The sequence below is a fragment of the Manis javanica genome, chromosome 5 (genome assembly GCF_040802235.1).
Source record: "Manis javanica isolate MJ-LG chromosome 5, MJ_LKY, whole genome shotgun sequence".
In the NCBI taxonomy this organism is placed as follows: domain Eukaryota; kingdom Metazoa; phylum Chordata; class Mammalia; order Pholidota; family Manidae; genus Manis; species Manis javanica.
In genome coordinates, this window is record NC_133160.1 from 74,355,663 (window position 1) to 74,372,085 (window position 16,423).

The 16,423-nt window shown below is 33.7% G+C and overlaps 1 protein-coding gene across 2 annotated transcripts in view; it reads right to left on the bottom strand.

Annotated features, from left to right (window-relative positions):
• Positions 1-16,423, bottom strand: part of NDST3 (N-deacetylase and N-sulfotransferase 3) — a 199,387-nt gene that overhangs the window by 36,016 nt on the left and 146,948 nt on the right. For both annotated transcript variants that reach the window (XM_073237117.1, XM_073237118.1), the window contains exons 7-10: positions 11,720-11,902; positions 9,368-9,464; positions 5,275-5,398; positions 1,289-1,463 (exon numbers count right to left, since the gene is read on the bottom strand). In XM_073237117.1, coding sequence (XP_073093218.1) covers positions 1,289-1,463; positions 5,275-5,398; positions 9,368-9,464; positions 11,720-11,902 — 579 coding nt within the window. The remainder of the gene's footprint in view (positions 1-1,288; positions 1,464-5,274; positions 5,399-9,367; positions 9,465-11,719; positions 11,903-16,423) is intronic.

A 16,423-nucleotide genomic window follows, 5' to 3' on the forward strand; every position in this document is an offset into this window, starting at 1 on the left:
TGCTTTCAAACCCCACTAATCTCCAAAGCACCATGTAATGTAGGTTCATGGTCCTGGAGCAGATCTCTAGGTCTGGGTGTCCAGCAGTCCTAGGCCTCCACCCCCTTCCCACTATATTTCTCTTCCTCTCGCCTATGGGCTTGGGTGGGGAAAGGGCTTGGGTCCCGACGGATGGCGGTTTTGCTACTTTACCCTTTTCTGCGAGGTCTTCTCTTTTCCCCAGATGTAGGCAGTCTGTCGTAGTCTTTTTTCCAGTCTCTCTTTCTGGAGTGGTTGTATTTGTTGTACTTTTGTATTTTATATGATTTTGGGAGGAGGTTTCTGTCTCACTTCTCACACCAACATCTTTAAGCCTCTCTTGTACTGCTTTTTATTAACCTTTTTCCATTTGGTGATTAAAATATAACTGGGACAAGGTTTTTTTTTCCCATTATATAGTTTAGATTTATTAAAGTAATGTCTTAGATGTGTATTATTACAGTCTGTTAAATTATTTCAAAGTGATCAGTTCTGTGCTAGGTCCAACAAACATTGGATATATGGCAGTGAGTTATGTGAGAAAGAGGCTTAGAACTGGTTTTAGATGAACTGGGCTCTCCAGGGTGAAGAATTCTTACATTTAGTTTTGCTATTAAGTTATTTCTTCAATACAAGCAGTTATTTAAGGTCTTTTATTGTCAAGGTCATCAAGCTATAGACCACAGGCTGACTTTGGCTTGCTGCTTGTTTTGTAAATAAAATTTTACTGGAACACAGCGAAGCTCATAAAGTTACTTGTTGTTTATATCTGCTTTCACAGTACAGTGGTAGAGTTGCAACCCAGACCAACAATATGGCCTATAAGGCCTGAAATATTTGCTGTTTGCCCCATTACAGATAAAACCTGTGGCTTCTGTTTTGGGGAATCAATTATATTTCTCATCTGTAAAGTTGAGATAATAATAGTACTATATACATATTAGATGAAAAATAATGATTTTAAGGTATTATAACATTTTACTTTTAAAATGCAGATGTATAGAAGTACATACATAGATACAAGAACATATTTTAATTTCATTGTGTTTCTACATTTTACTTAATAAATTAATTAAATGGATACAAAATCAATACAATATTAAAAGAAAGTTTCTCCAAGGAAACAAAGAAAAGTTTTTCTAGTTTTCTGCAGATATAAAACTACCAAATCTCTTTTGTTAAAACATAAGATGGTGGCTATTGCTGAAAACCATCCTCTCTTCTCCATATTCCTTTTCTACCTGCTGGATTCTGTCTGTACTTTTCTTACCTGGTACCAAGAATATGCTCGGTCTGATGGGTCAATGAGAATGGTGATGATCTTGGCTTTGGGGAGCAGGGAAGCCACTCTTCTAGGAGCTTCCTCTGAGTGGAAGTAATTGGCACTCTTCTCAAACAGAAAGTCAGTGGTGACATTAGATGGGACTGGGAAGAAATCCATATACCTAGAAAAGGAATATTTCTCAAAATAAGTTTCTGGTTTATACTTATACTCTGGTGACTGAAGATGTTTAAAGGTGACTCAGAAATTTGTTTCCTAAACAAAAGCCTTTTTCTCTAGGGCATCTGTCCCACACAGTGAGCAAGGCCAAATGTGCAACATAGTAACAGTGTATTTTGAAAATGCTTTTCTAAATATGTTTTATTTTGCTTAACATCAGGAAAAAAGGTCTCAGTGATAACAAAAGTGTAGACACAGAGTGATCAAATGTAGCAGTAATCAACTTAATTATATAAGATGTATCTAAATGCAGAAATATTTTACAGAGAAAAATGTGAGTGTTCAACCAAAAAAAAATTTGATGAAAACAGATGATATATTTGGATCAAAGCCATTTTACAAGGGCTTAGAAAACATTTTTTACTTCATTAAAATAAAATTATTTCATTACCCCCAATGTGTTTGTGCTGCTGTTATGCTTAACTATCAAGTGTCAAAGTGCAGAACAGATCTTGTGTAAATATTGCCTATTTGCTTATTTTTTCCACACAGAGCCATTTATATTCTTTAGCACAATTGCAGAAGTTTTAAAAAAGTATGTACATATTTCCAAATATAAAATCTTAACAAATTCCCTAAGGTCAGGTCCTGTATTCTTAAGTGACGTGAGAATTCAAATTCCTAGCATAGTGAACACAGGAATACCCAGAGCCTCAAGCACAGAACTGTAGGACATAGTGGATTTTGCATGATGTTCCTTCTGTACAAAAGTTGGTAAATATAAACTAAGTGTATGATAATAGATATTTCTGAAGCACTAAGGGATGCCTTTTAGAGGAAAAAGAACCTTTTTAGAGAGAATATCTAAGTTTACCTTCTAATGTTTCTTACATTTGATAACAATGGCCTTCTCTTCCCTGACCCTCTTTAATTTACAAGCCATCAAGCATTTGGGCTACCAAGACAAAGTAGCTGAATAATTACTGAACAGGGGAGTCATTAACATATTTGTGATGACTTCTTTTTGTAGTGTGTTGCTCTCTTTTACTCATCTCACATGACAAAGTTTCTGGCAGGATTCCAGTTAACATACTGCAGAGTTCGGCTAGTGCCTCCCCTGGTGATGTCTTAGGACTCTAGGCAGTAAGTAAAGAAATCCTTCTGTGTTCTCTGGAAATCACCTTGTTGGTGATGTGTCATTCTGGCACCCTTTAGGATGAGGAGATATACAAACTTTTCTGGGAAGTTTGATGTGCTGTCTGTTCTGGCATATATTTTATTTACAGAAAGCACCAGATTTCAGAATATTTCTTAATTTAGGTGGTCACACTGGTTTCCAGGGTGCTAAGGTTATGCCAAGTATCTAGTTGTATCTTTTGTGGTCCAAGCTTGTCTCAAGCTTGCTTATTCTGAGAAAGGCTCCAAAAATCACAAAGGAAGGACAGAAGGTATTGAATTCAGACAGCTTCTAAAAACTGTTGCATCTTCCCAGCAGTCATCTATACCTGGAACAGTTTAGGCCTAGGAAACCTCCTCAAGCAGTTCCAGATCTTGGACCTGTAATGTGTTGATTCTGCCTGGTGTCAGAGGCTGATAGAGAACAGAAGGTCTAGTTCTTGTTTGCCTATATGCCCACATTGTTTAGTGTAGTGACTGAAATTGTTTGATGAGTAAACAAGTAAGTAAAAAGAACTTAGTTTCATATTTCTAGGGCAGAAATAGGTCCGCATTTGGAGAATGTGAATGCTGGTTTATATCCAAGGAATTGGTGAGCAAATTAGAGTGGCTTAACAATTTGGGGGTTAAAAATGAGTGCCTACTTCATTTAACCTTTGCTGCTTCCATGACAACTCAGCAATTTTTTAAAACTGAAGGATGTGATTTTTTTAAGAATCCACATTTATTTGTTACTTGGGTTCACCCTGAATATTTCTAAGAGATTCTTCTCAAAGCCACGTTAAGATATTTAGAGATTCTAAATGCCAACAGGATTTTATGGCTCTCTATGTAACACTCCAAACCTCCATTGCATCCCCATGCAATTATAAAAAATAATACCAAGCCATAAAATATAAAACTTGACTGTATACATAAACCAAACATTTTTCTTAGATATTTTAATTGCAAATCTGGCTTATATCAGACATGGAGTTTTCTCATTTTCATTTGCCCTGCTTTTCTTGTGCCCTAAGCCTGTGTTTGGGCTGCCTGTCAGTTAAGGCAGCCCTGGTGCTACTCAGTTCTTCAAGAAAAGCAGACCCGAACATCCAGATTAATTAACTAAGCCTGGCTTAATTCTGTAAGTGGCTTTGCATTCTGAGATACATGATCTCCAGCCTTGTGCTTTGTGGTCCCAAAGGGATTGTTGAGGTGCTGATGCTTCGAGAGGCGAGGCCAGCTTGAGGACTATGACTATATTTGATGTCGTTGAGAGCAAAGCTATAGTTGTGCAAATAGATTGACATCTGCAGTTACTATTTATTATGTTAGTTGTCCTTTATAAATATATAATTTTTCATAAAAAACATATAAACATATAATTAAAAGTGTTTACAATTGGAATGTTTTTAGTGAATTATAATTAAAATCTCTAATTGCTCTTCAGCTTTCTACTTATTTTTGCCATTTCTTTGTAAACTGCTTAGGGGATTTTTTGTTTGTGTTACAGTGGCTATACACATTACTGGCTTATGAACAGCTTTAAAAAAAAATTATTCTCACAGGTATTTTTGAGTCCCAAGGTATCCAAATATTTCATTCCTTCCCACTTCTAAATGAATTTTTAATCACTCCCTTCCGTCCTAATGGTAACATCGTTTCATTCTATTCTACACAGGTATGTATTTTTGAGTGAGTGGTCAAATAACAGAGTAGTTGATGGTTTCTTGATTCTCACATATGCTATTTAACACTACACAATACAAAGCACTGTACTGAAGAATTGGCAGTGAAATATATAACAATTAGAATATATGTAAACCCCACTATGTGCTCAATTATACTCAATCCATATCTTTATCTTTCCATTCAGGACTGTCCATAAGCAACTCTTGAGGGAGTTGATACTTACAAAATTGAGATCATGTAATTTGACAGTAGCAGTTAATATAAAACAGCCCTTATGCTAAAATGTATGCACAGTGTATATGTTCTTACTCTAGAATTATTGTAAAAAGTTCACTCTTTTATACCACTTTCTCTCCAGAATTTGTACCTTAACAAGACTTCTAGATATATTCCATGATTAACATGTTCATTTGTAACATCTATGCCTACTATATTCCTATATTTTATGTATAGTTGATATTTTAAATTTTTATTTAGCCATTTTTCACAGATGGTTGATATAATTTCAATTCAAGATTAAATTTTGTGTATTGATGATAGCTTTTTTGTACCTTTCATTACATATGAAATATATATATACATTTCTAGTTCTATTTATTTATTTAACTTTGGTGCCAAAGCAAAATAGAAAATTATATATGTGTATTATAGCATCACTTCAAAGCAACATTCACAAGAAGAGAAAGCTGTGGAAGTGTTTTCTTGAGAATAGAGAGCAATGAAATTCCTGGGTATTACAGTACATCATCAAAAATAATGCAAATTGAAATTATATGTGGGCCTCTTTCGCAAACTCAGAAAGGTTTGTTATGAATAATTCCTGTGCTTCTTCATGTTATTCAGTCAGTTTCTAAGGCACAGAGGATAACTTTTATTTGTGGCTACAAACATGTTTATAAATATTAGTGCTACTTTTATACTGTGCACAGTACATATACTTTCAGATTTATACTAATAACCCATCTTACCAATCAATCCCCCTGTGGTAGTTATTTCTATTAAAGAACTGTACCTCCTCAAAGGTTTTTGGGCTGGGGGAGTTACTAAGGATGGAAGGATGCATAACCAGGAACAAATACAAAGCAGTGGTTCCTGAAAAGACAATAGAGGTTTAGAGATTAATTAAATAAAAACAGCTTCCTACTATCACATTTCAAACTCATTAATAAACCAGCTATTACAATGATACAAACAGATACATATAACTACTACTTGAGTTAAATTAGATAGCCAGTATTTTAAAAGATGCAAATTTTAAAACATGGAGGCAATGGAATGTGAGGTTCATGAAGTGGCTTGTTGCGGGGATTGGGAGAACTGGTTTGGACCTCAGCTCACTCACTGATTTAGTCTGTGACTTAGACTTTTAGCTTTTTTGTCTTGGCTTTATTATTGGAAAATCACCAGCTTTGCTTATTTCATAGGCTTTTTCTTTAAGGATGAAAAGACATTGTACCTGAAGATATTTTGATATTAATAATGTACTATATAAATGAAAGATATCATTATTTAATACATTGCATTACCAAATCTATACTTGGGTTTTCCTATGAAGTTCTCCCTCTGCCCCTAGAAGCTTATTAAATCTGAGACAGAACTTATTTTGAACAAGTTTGTTTAAATTTGAATGTACAGACATACTTAGGAGAAGTAGTGTCACGTATTATTTAAATTGCTAAACTTGAAAAAAATGGCATTATAAAATTAGTGACATTATAAAATTCGTATTTTTTTTGGAAAGAGCATGCATACCACAGGTATCCATTTTGATTTGTGACTACTGGGAATCAAGGGTGTGATTCTTTTTTTTAAAGTGAGCCATGTCATAAACCATAAAATTAGTGTTTTAGAGCCTAAATTATGAGCCAAAGTATATATCTTAGACTGCTTCAAGAGAAAAGGCAATCTGAGTTCAGTATGCCTTAGATTTAACTAGGTGCTTGCAACTGTAACTGTGTTTATAAGATCATAATATAAAAACTGTATCTGGTCTATGTATTCAGTATTCTTAAGAGAGAAATATACTTGTCTCTACACCTCTACTGTAATGTGACTTATGAACAGGACCTGTCAAATGTATTTGAAGTAAATAGCTAGCAATGGTAATCAGATATGCCCTACAATATATCTCTCTCACTTGGAGAAATTACTGTTCTAATTTTGCTTAATATTAATGTCATGTTGCCATCTGTATCAACTTTTGAGTTTTCTTTTCTCTCTGGTATACTTCCTTTAATATCATACTTAAATCTACGATGTCAATACAAGAGAAAAATTGTTAAAATAACTCTGTCAACAGCAATATCTGAAACAATGAATTGAAAGAGGCCATGTTCCTAGATTATATCTGAGCCAAACAATGAACATTTTATCTACATCACAGATAATCTTAGGGAATGAACCATAGTAATCTATGACATACAAAGTAAAAATGTTCTTCACAAGCTTAATTTATAACAGTGATTCCCAGACTTCAGCATGCATCAGATTCATGTGACAGGCTTGCTAAAACTGGAGAGTTGGGCCCGATCTCATAGCTCCTGATTCAGCACACTCTGAGAAAAACCACCTTAGAAGAAATGTGTAACAAAACCCTAAAACTCACTAGAAAAACAATGTTCCATTACTTGAAATTCATAGTAGAGTAAAGCTTTATAAAGCATAGTCTTTAGAGTCAGGTAGATTCTAGGATCAGTTTTGTTTCTAACACTTACTAGCTAAGTGAACTTGAACAAAAGATATTTAACCTAAGTCTCAGTTTTCTTATTTGTGTGGTGAGGAAGAAATACTTTGCTATCAGGGTTTTATGAGAGTCAAATAAGATAACTAATGTGAAAGTACCTAAATAGCTCCATATCTGAATATTAGTAAGGTATTTAAAAAATAACTTTATTGTGATAAAATTCAGTAACACATTTTTTTAAATTGAAAAGAATAAAATCTTTGTGAGGGAGTATGGCTATTACAATGTGAAAAAAATTAATTCCTTTCTTAGATCAACTGAAAACATTCTTGAATTTTGTTTTTAAGAATTGTATTAAATTATGTTATTTGATTTTAACAACATAACCAACATTAATAAGACAAACAAAAAATGATATGGTCTAACTGTATCAACAGTAAACATAGAATGTAATTTATCAGTGGTCAAAAATGTTAAGTTGTGGTTTCTGAATTCTATCGTACACATATTCTTGGGGCTGCATAAATAGTCATGTGTGTGTCTGGGTATACAAACAACATTATCATAGACACATACCCTCAACCATCCATCCATAAAGCTTCAGTTTATATATACTTTTGTCAGTTTCAACACTAAAAATATTTGAATATTCACATAACTATACATCTATGCAAAATTATTCAGAAAAATGCTTTGATAGAACTAAAGTTAATAAAGCTATATTAATTTTTATGAACTAATAGCATTTATTTTTTTGTCCATTGAAAAAATTGATTTGACAGAATTGCCATATACACAACATGGATGAATCTGAGAATTATTAATTGAAGTGAAAGAAGTAAAAGAGAAAAGATTACATACTTTATGCTTCCATTTACGTGAAATTCCAGAAAAGGCAAAACTATAGTGGCAGAAAGTGGTTGCCTATGGCTGAGGATGGGGGAGGGGGAATTGACTGCAAAATGATGTGGAGAAAGTTTAGGGGGAGAAAAGTGTTCTACATCTTGAATGGTTTGGTAGTTACACAATTGTGTACAATTTCCAAAATTTATCAAACTCTGCACTTAAAATGGGTGAAATTTATTGCATGTATGTTATACCTCAACAATGCTGGGGAAAATTCAATTTTTATAAAAAGGAGATAAAATTCCCATCCAAAGGAAGTGTCATATACAACTTATAACATAAACATTTGGAAACCCAGTTGAGTTTAAGATGACAAGTAATAATTCTGCCGTCAAACCATGATATTAACATGTCTGCAGATCTAATACAAAACAAGAGGTAGCATATCGTGCAGCGCTTTCTGAAGCAAACTTGATATGTCAAGCTTCAGAGAGATGTGATCAGTAATGACAAAGCTATGTGGTGACACTGGGAGTTCGCTCAAGAGACTTTAGTTTAAACATTTTTCTAGTTGCCTCTTGAGTTTAAATAGATAAGGACAAATAAAATAAATAAGGGCCAGAAAAGTTTTTATCATATTTATTATTATTTTCAGATTGATATTTGCAAATGGGACTATGAGAAAATGAATAGGCTAAACTTTCTGTGTACATTACGTAGAATTCTCTCTAGTTATTACTAGAGAAATGAGGAGAGGGAATGTATTCCCCTTAGGAAGGGATATGGTTGAAATGGCTGTTTCCTTTGAAGGCAGAATCCAAGGTTCCCAAATAATTTATCATGCAGTGTAGAACATGAATGTCTGGCATTTTAAAGCTCCCACTGGGCTTCATCTGAATACAGATTCTCACAGAAACAAGCAGCTTATGGAAAAAAAATTGCATGCCAATTACAGAAAAGGTGCCAAAGATTTCTCCTGGGATGAATAAAGCCTTTCTTAGTAAAAAGTTTGTTTTTTTGTCTAGGAATTCTGGTTGTCAAACATCCTTTAGACTTTTAAAAAATAGTCATCTTTGCAAGAAATAGTTTAGAAATATACAATATAAGGAAGATGGCAGGAAGGGGCTCTTTTTCAGGAAAGAATTTATTATGAAGAGTTATAAGTACTTCTATGTGTCCATCTCAACTTTTGATGAAATTCTGTCAGTCACTCTTTAAGCACATCATTTTGATTTAAGAAATGTTAAGCAACACTTTTTAATTAAGATCTTTGGAAAATTTGACATTTGCCATCAAATTGCTGGATATTCAAACTGTATCACAACTACTTTTATCTTTTTCTTTTTAAAAAACACTTTGGCAAGCATTTAAAGACCTTATTGAATTAAACAAAGATTATGTCAGAGAATAAAATGTACCACTCATTCATCAGTATTTATAGGATGTTTGAGAACTTATTGTGACAAGAACTCATTGTCTAGTCATGAGCATTTTTCTACTGACTGGTTAATCATAACATTGAAAGTTCTCACCAGTTTTCTGGGGTCCTATTACCAAAAATTTTGGTAAGCGATCACAGGTTTTTTCTTTAGACCAAATGTCTCTGTGGCGTTTGTCATCACAAGGATTCTAAATAGGAGAAACAATATAGAGATATATTTTTTGTTATTGTCCATTGGATGCTAGGGTTTTCCAACTTCTGTTCTTAAAAAGATATCCAGGAAACAGCTATGTGGTTCCTTCTTTTAAATTAAAGCCTTGAAGTGTCATTATGGAAGCTTTCAAATAATTCCTTTCCATCCTAAAGTTGAATGTCTACTGAACAGGTGTGGAAGGGGAAACATTTCTGTTCCCATCGGTAAGCAGCCTCATAGTACTGGGGGTTTACTAGGGGGTTACTATTTTTTTGCTATTGGCAGTTCTACATCGTGTGTGTTTGTGTGTTAAAATAGTGAGCTAGCTGGGCAGAGAATGTGCTTCCTGCTAGCCTGAAAGAAGATACATTCTCAGCATCCAATAAGTAACTTAAATACAAGGTGTCAGAGTTTTATTATAAGTAACTTTGAGTTTTCTTTCTGTGTCTCAAAGGGATGTGGGTCTGGCCCTAATGTTACTGTTTAAGGAGACAGCAGATTTCTTTCAGCTGACATCAGAAGTTGGTAAATTTATATCTAAAACTACAACTTAGACTATGATGCTAAAAAGCACTAAATTTCAGCAAAAGGGTGAAATGAGTGTGAGTTACTACCTTAGGAATCTGCTTTTGGTCTACAGCACTTAAACCAAATCCACTGTGCAAGATGTATCTAGAATATTCTTAATTTTAATGGCAAAGTGCATATTATGTGAAGAATTAACAATGTCCTTTAATACTATTTCAGAAATGGGCAAACAGGAAAACACTCTATTTCTATTCAAGTAATAGTGTACATACTTGTAGTTAAATAAACCTTCTGTTTATTTATAATCAGCAGATGTTAAGACTAAGTGAGGGTATTCTTTGTGGCTACTGTTCTGGAAAAAAACTGGCTTCAAACCTGTCACCTGAAATAATATTTCAATTTAAAATTGAAGTGTTAAATTAGCAGGAAAATTGCTTATCTTTGAGTGGCTAACATTTGGTGATGTTTTGTAGATGTTAAGGTAAAAAAAATGCTATTTGCAGTGTTATTAATAGTAGACTATTTTTAATATAAAAATGCCATGACTAAAAAAAAGAGAGGGATGTGTGTTATGGCAACTGCAAAATAATATGCAGTGAAAATTCCACAACCACAAATTTCTACCTACTAAAATATGTAGTTCTGCCTCTTCTTGGGTTTATCTGTGATCAGGAGATAATCAGCTCAAGTTCAAAGCTGACTGAATTGACTATAGAAGTCAGAGCTTACTGATTATAGAGTTCAGAGCTTCTGCAGATCTTCATTATTGAACCATCACCTTTATCAGTAATTCTGTAGTAGCTCAGTACCTCACATTTAGAACAGTGATTGAGAGTACAGCTCCTGGAGCCAAATGGCCTGGGACTGATTTCCACCCTGCCACACACTAGCTATCTTACCTTGCTTAAGTGTCTCAGCTTCTTCATCTGTAAAATGGGGATAATAATACACGTACCACAGAGGGCAGTTGTAAGGATTAAATGAGTTACATATTTAAAGAACCCAGTCTGACACAGAGTAAGCACTATGTGATTATTTGCTAAGATTATTACTTTCCCCAGATAATGGAGTAGGCAATGCAAGTTCAAAATATGTTTCTGGAATTCTAGGACACAGGAGAGGGTGTGCTTTGAAATCTGGGTGACACCTAGAACAGTCTGAATATGCCACATTTTTGTGATATTTTTCTCTTAGGAAGCTCAATAATTTTGCCACTAAACACTTTTCCTGTGTCCAAAGTAATTTCCGACTAATACTTTTGAAAGCATCCCATGTTCTGCAGCTGCTGAACCCCATAGTTCAGAAGTTACATGTCAGTTTTGAACTCTTTTAACCTATTCCTCCTATGTCATTTAGTCAAGATATGGGCAAATGCCAAGGTTTACCAGCTGGATACCTGCCTAACACACCCATTTACCATCTTCCACTCATTTAGCCTATTCCAAATCAGCCCCCCATTCCTGATCGAAAACATTACATCCACTGAACCACAGTGAGCTTTCAGGATTCCATAATTTCTAATGAGCATGGGAAGAAGAATTTGGCTGACTATTAAGCAATAATGTAAGACTACAGCTCAGAAAGAAGTAGGTCCTTAAATCTAACATTACCAAAATGTAGCTTTTTTCACCCCAATGCCTACACTTTTCAGATCTGGATTATCTTAAGGCACTCCAACATATGTTGTGGGGTTAATTATACCAATTATTGAACCAATCTCACCTGCCAGAGAGGGTCTTTTTGATCAGGGAAGAGCTCAAAATACTTATAAGCCAGCTGCATTGGAGGCAGAGTCTGAAGTCGCAAATTGGTCCAGCTCCGCATGAAGTTGGCCAGGTTAACAAATGTATATAATCCCAGTCGGTCATTCCCATAGTTGGACAAATGGGTCATGAAAATGCTGATCTGGAAAAGGCAAATGAATTCCATTATTTCAGTTATAAACACAAGTTACTTTAACCTTAGGGGACAGTGCAATCAGTGCCAGTTTTTTCTTAAGTAGTTTTAGCACAGGGTTTCAATTCATGATATGTTTTGTATTTTAGACATATTCCAAATACTTTCATTATATTAATGCATACTGGATGGTATTTTTTTAGCAAGTCCTGATGAGCATTTTTTTTCTGAGATTTTAATCTATTTCATAACAAAAATGAGTCCAACTGCCTTATAGTTTTTGCAGTTAGATTGGTGCTAAATAACTTATCCTAGATCTTTATACATAATAGATTCATGATATGTGAACTATTTCTAATTTGAGGCAGTAGAATCCCAGGAGGTTGGGGTTTTGTAATTCAATCTGCTTAATTTGGCTTGTAAGGTAACACTTCAAGTTAAGGGATATAAGTAATCAATGAGTTAATCATTATTAGCATTAACTGAATATCTTGTGGTTTGTATTGCTTAGAGGTCACAATGACAGAAGACTAGTGACAGAATTTTTAATAAAATAACTGCTAACTATTCTCTGTCAATAACATTCTGAACCCCTTTCCTATAGTCATTAGGTCTACTATTCCCACTATCAAATACCTCCCTTAAGAAAAGTTTTCTAACCATAATATCAACTCTTCCTATGGAAGCAGCTAAGCTGAATCTATACATTGAAAAAAAAATTTGAATTCTGTTGATTTGATTAAATTGGTCTAAAATGTAGAATGGGCATTTTCAAGCTACTGCTTTAAGTGAATATACATAAAGCTTTTGTTGATTATTGTTGACAAATGGAAAAAATGAGTTTTTCAGTGGCAAAGAAAATCATTGTGGCATTTATGTTGCTGTAGAAAAAATCATAAAAATAATTCATGTGATACTTTCCTAAAATATATAATGTCATGTGAATGAATAGAAATAATGGTTATTATAATCATAATAATGAATAAAATAGTTTTATTCATTAAGAGACTGAAAGAAATATTCAAGAAAATATATTGAAGTAAAGTGGCAGATATGAAAGGTTATATTAAGATTTGATATAATGAATCAGAAAAAAATGTAGTTACAACTATGAAGAAGAGGAAACAGTGATATTCTTTATTCTAAAGAACAAATCCTGCTGGCCTTCACACTAAAAGCTTCAGCTGTGATCAGGCATATTTAACTGTGTTTCTATTCACCTTGTCTGAACATATATTAAATCTTAGTACTTTCACAAATATAATACCTTGAGGGTGATTTCAAAAGCTGCCATCAGATTGACGCAGTCATGGACTGATAAGAATTTTATCATGTTGGCTATTTCTGAAAAATGAGCCTTAAATTTTTCTTTTTCTTTTTATCCTCCAAAACTTATTACAACAGTAGTATTGAGAGACTTAAGAAAATCATACTTAAATTTGAAAGTTCTTTTCTAATATCTGTTAGAGGCAGTCTTTCATCATTTGTTTTATATGCCACATTGTTCAGTGTAGCTCAGCAACAATATCAAAATGTTATTTCAAGTTGCTTTTTTATTAAGAGAAAAATTTTAATACAATCTAAAAAAGATATTAACCCAGTTACTCAGTAGCCACTCCTTAGAATTTCTTATATTTATGAAAGACATCAATAAACATATGTGTCTGTATTTCACTTGAATAACATCTGCATTGGACAGAAAATGGGAAAGTTAGAGATACTATGTGACTGTGATACTGGAATATTTGACTTCCTTTTGAATTTACTTTCCAACCTCAGAGAACAGTTTCTGCTGTGACAGTTAAAGTAGAGTGTCACTTTTTTATTTGCATGAGTATACAAAGTAAAAAATGCTCCTTTAGTAAAGACAGAGGCAACCCATAGTGAGTTAGGAACTAATTAATAACATTGCTTTTACTGAAAGTTAAGCTGATTGGCAAGAATTAAGGTAATACTTAGCAGGTATGGAACTTAACCCTGTAAAAGAAAAGCTACTTAGCCTCCAACCATGGAATCTTTCCCAGGTTTTCAATTCTATTTTTGTGTATCTACTTTAATATAATGTGAAGTGTACCATAAGCAAAAGTACTGTTTCAGAGTGATTTTTAACAGTTTTTTTAACAGTGATTTTTACTGTTTCAAAGTGGTTTTGTAACACAGGTTACCTCATGACATTTTTTAGACTTTGGACTCAAGTCTGGGATTTGTTTTGTGCTTCTAAAGAAATGTAATTGATCAGGACATAAAATATTTCAATTTCTTTTTAAACTTTGTCTTTTTTGCTGAATCATGATATTCTCTCTACATATGGAATTTTGTATATATTTTGCTGAATATGTAACCTCTCCAAGTTTTCTTTATTACTTTTTAGTTAGGAGAGTTTGCACAACAGGCAACAGGACTGGTAAGAAGAGATATATGAAATTGGTCAAAAATTAGCTTGCTTTACAGACAGTATTTCTTCTTTACTCTTGTTATGGCCTGACAACTATAGTGTCACGTTACTTCTTGGCAAGTCCTCACCTGACAACAATTTCTGCATGGAATAGGAAGAAACAAAGAAGCTTGAAAAGGTTACCAGTTCAGGGAAATAGACAGGTTGGCCCTTGAATGATGCAGGGGTCATGCAAAGGTTAGTTAGGAGAGCCATTCCCTGCATAGTCAAAAGTCTGTATACAACTTTTCCCCAAAACATAACCTAATAGACTACTGTTGATTTTATGGTAATAAATGATAAAACAGGCTGGTATGTACATGTATTTTATGCATCCCTGACATGCCTTTTCCTTAAATTTCTTTGGTTTTTCTAGGCTATATAGTTCATTTGCAAATTTTTTCAAATTGTCTCAAATATTCAAAAAATTTCCCAATGTTGTTACTGAAAAAAAATCTGCTTATAAGTAGACCCAAGCAGTTTGAATCCATATTGTTAAGGGGTCAACTGTATTAGTCTTTCCCTAAAGATGATACCTTATAATTTTAAGAGTAGCACAAAACTGCAGGGTTTTTTTTTTTATAGAGAATGGAATGTATCAAAATGAATTCTATTATATATGCAGAATCCAATAGAAGGAAAATGTCAAAAGAAGTTACAATTCCATTTCTAAACAGTTTTTCCTATATATACAATATGAATAATTAGTTGTTACCTATATGTACACTATGAATAATTAGTTGTTACTAAGTAATGCTTAAAACTCAAATACTGGAGATTGTGCCAAAGGCATGGTTTATCTAACAAGTGAGAAAAAAGTCTTTCAAGCTTGATCCACATACATATGTATAATAACCAGATACTTTTCTATGATTTTTTTTGTAAAAGATCTTTTTTGTAAAAAAAGATTATATTTTGTAAAAAATATAATACTAATTATTATATTCACTGGTATTTCTGAGTAAGCAAATGAGATATCATTCATAAAAGAGTGGCCGAGAGAAGGATATGGAATCTTTACTCTCTCAGCCTCAGCGTCGTGAATCTAGTCCATTCCAGGTATTGGAGATACATGAATCACTACCAAGAAGAATAAGGAGTAAATCATGGGTCTTACTGCAAAAGCAGTTGACAATACAGTAATTATTCTGTGTCTTTTGAGAAGGCCAGGAGCAGGGGAGAAGAAATGAGGTATAAAAGAGTCTATTACTTATAATATTCATTACAATCTATGCCATTTATGACAATGCTGTTCAGTTCAAAACCACAAACATTTTTTTTTCAGCCTATCTGCTATATTCTCTACCTGGTTCTGGGGGTGCATATATGAAAATGATGCTCATTCTTTTAATTTTGCTTGTGAAAAATTCAGAATTCAAAAGGCATAAAAGAGTTTACAATTAATAAAAAGTCTCCCTCCCACCTCTATCCTTCAGCCAATCAGTTTGTTTTGTTTTGGTATCCTTCCAGGAGACCAAAGATTCAAAAGCTTTGACATATATACAAACCACCTAGGAAATTTTAAAACTTCATATCTGATTTTCTGCATCTGGAGGGTGCCCTGGTACATACATTTTAGGGAATCATCCCTAGTTGTCCTGATGCAGGTACTGTTGGAATACAGTTTGAGGAAAACTGGCCAGACCCATTGTTTGTGCCCACAGAAAAGCTTCTATTCACCAAAAGCAGTTAGTTTTTCTTTAGTGGTTCTCTGAATATATTTTAAATTCATAAATAGACTCTGATGTTCTAGACTTAGCCTATCTCTAGCACAAAGAACAACTTGGTAAGTACCTTTGGCCATGCCTTTTGAAGGCTTCTTTACTCCTGTCACATGTATGAGGACATACAGAAATTGCTAAAAAAAGAACTTTGCCACATAGACATGTGCAATTGATTTCTAATTCCCCTTCAACCTAATTTTTTTTTTACCAAGCAAAATTCTCCTCAATTTCCACATGTACATCTCAAATCCATATTACCTTATGATTTCTCTATTTGAAAGGCTACTTTTTGTGTTCATTTTTACTTTATTTCATAGTATTTAAAAGGTTGTGTGGCAGAGGACAAGCATACTGTAATTAATTTCTTTTGGG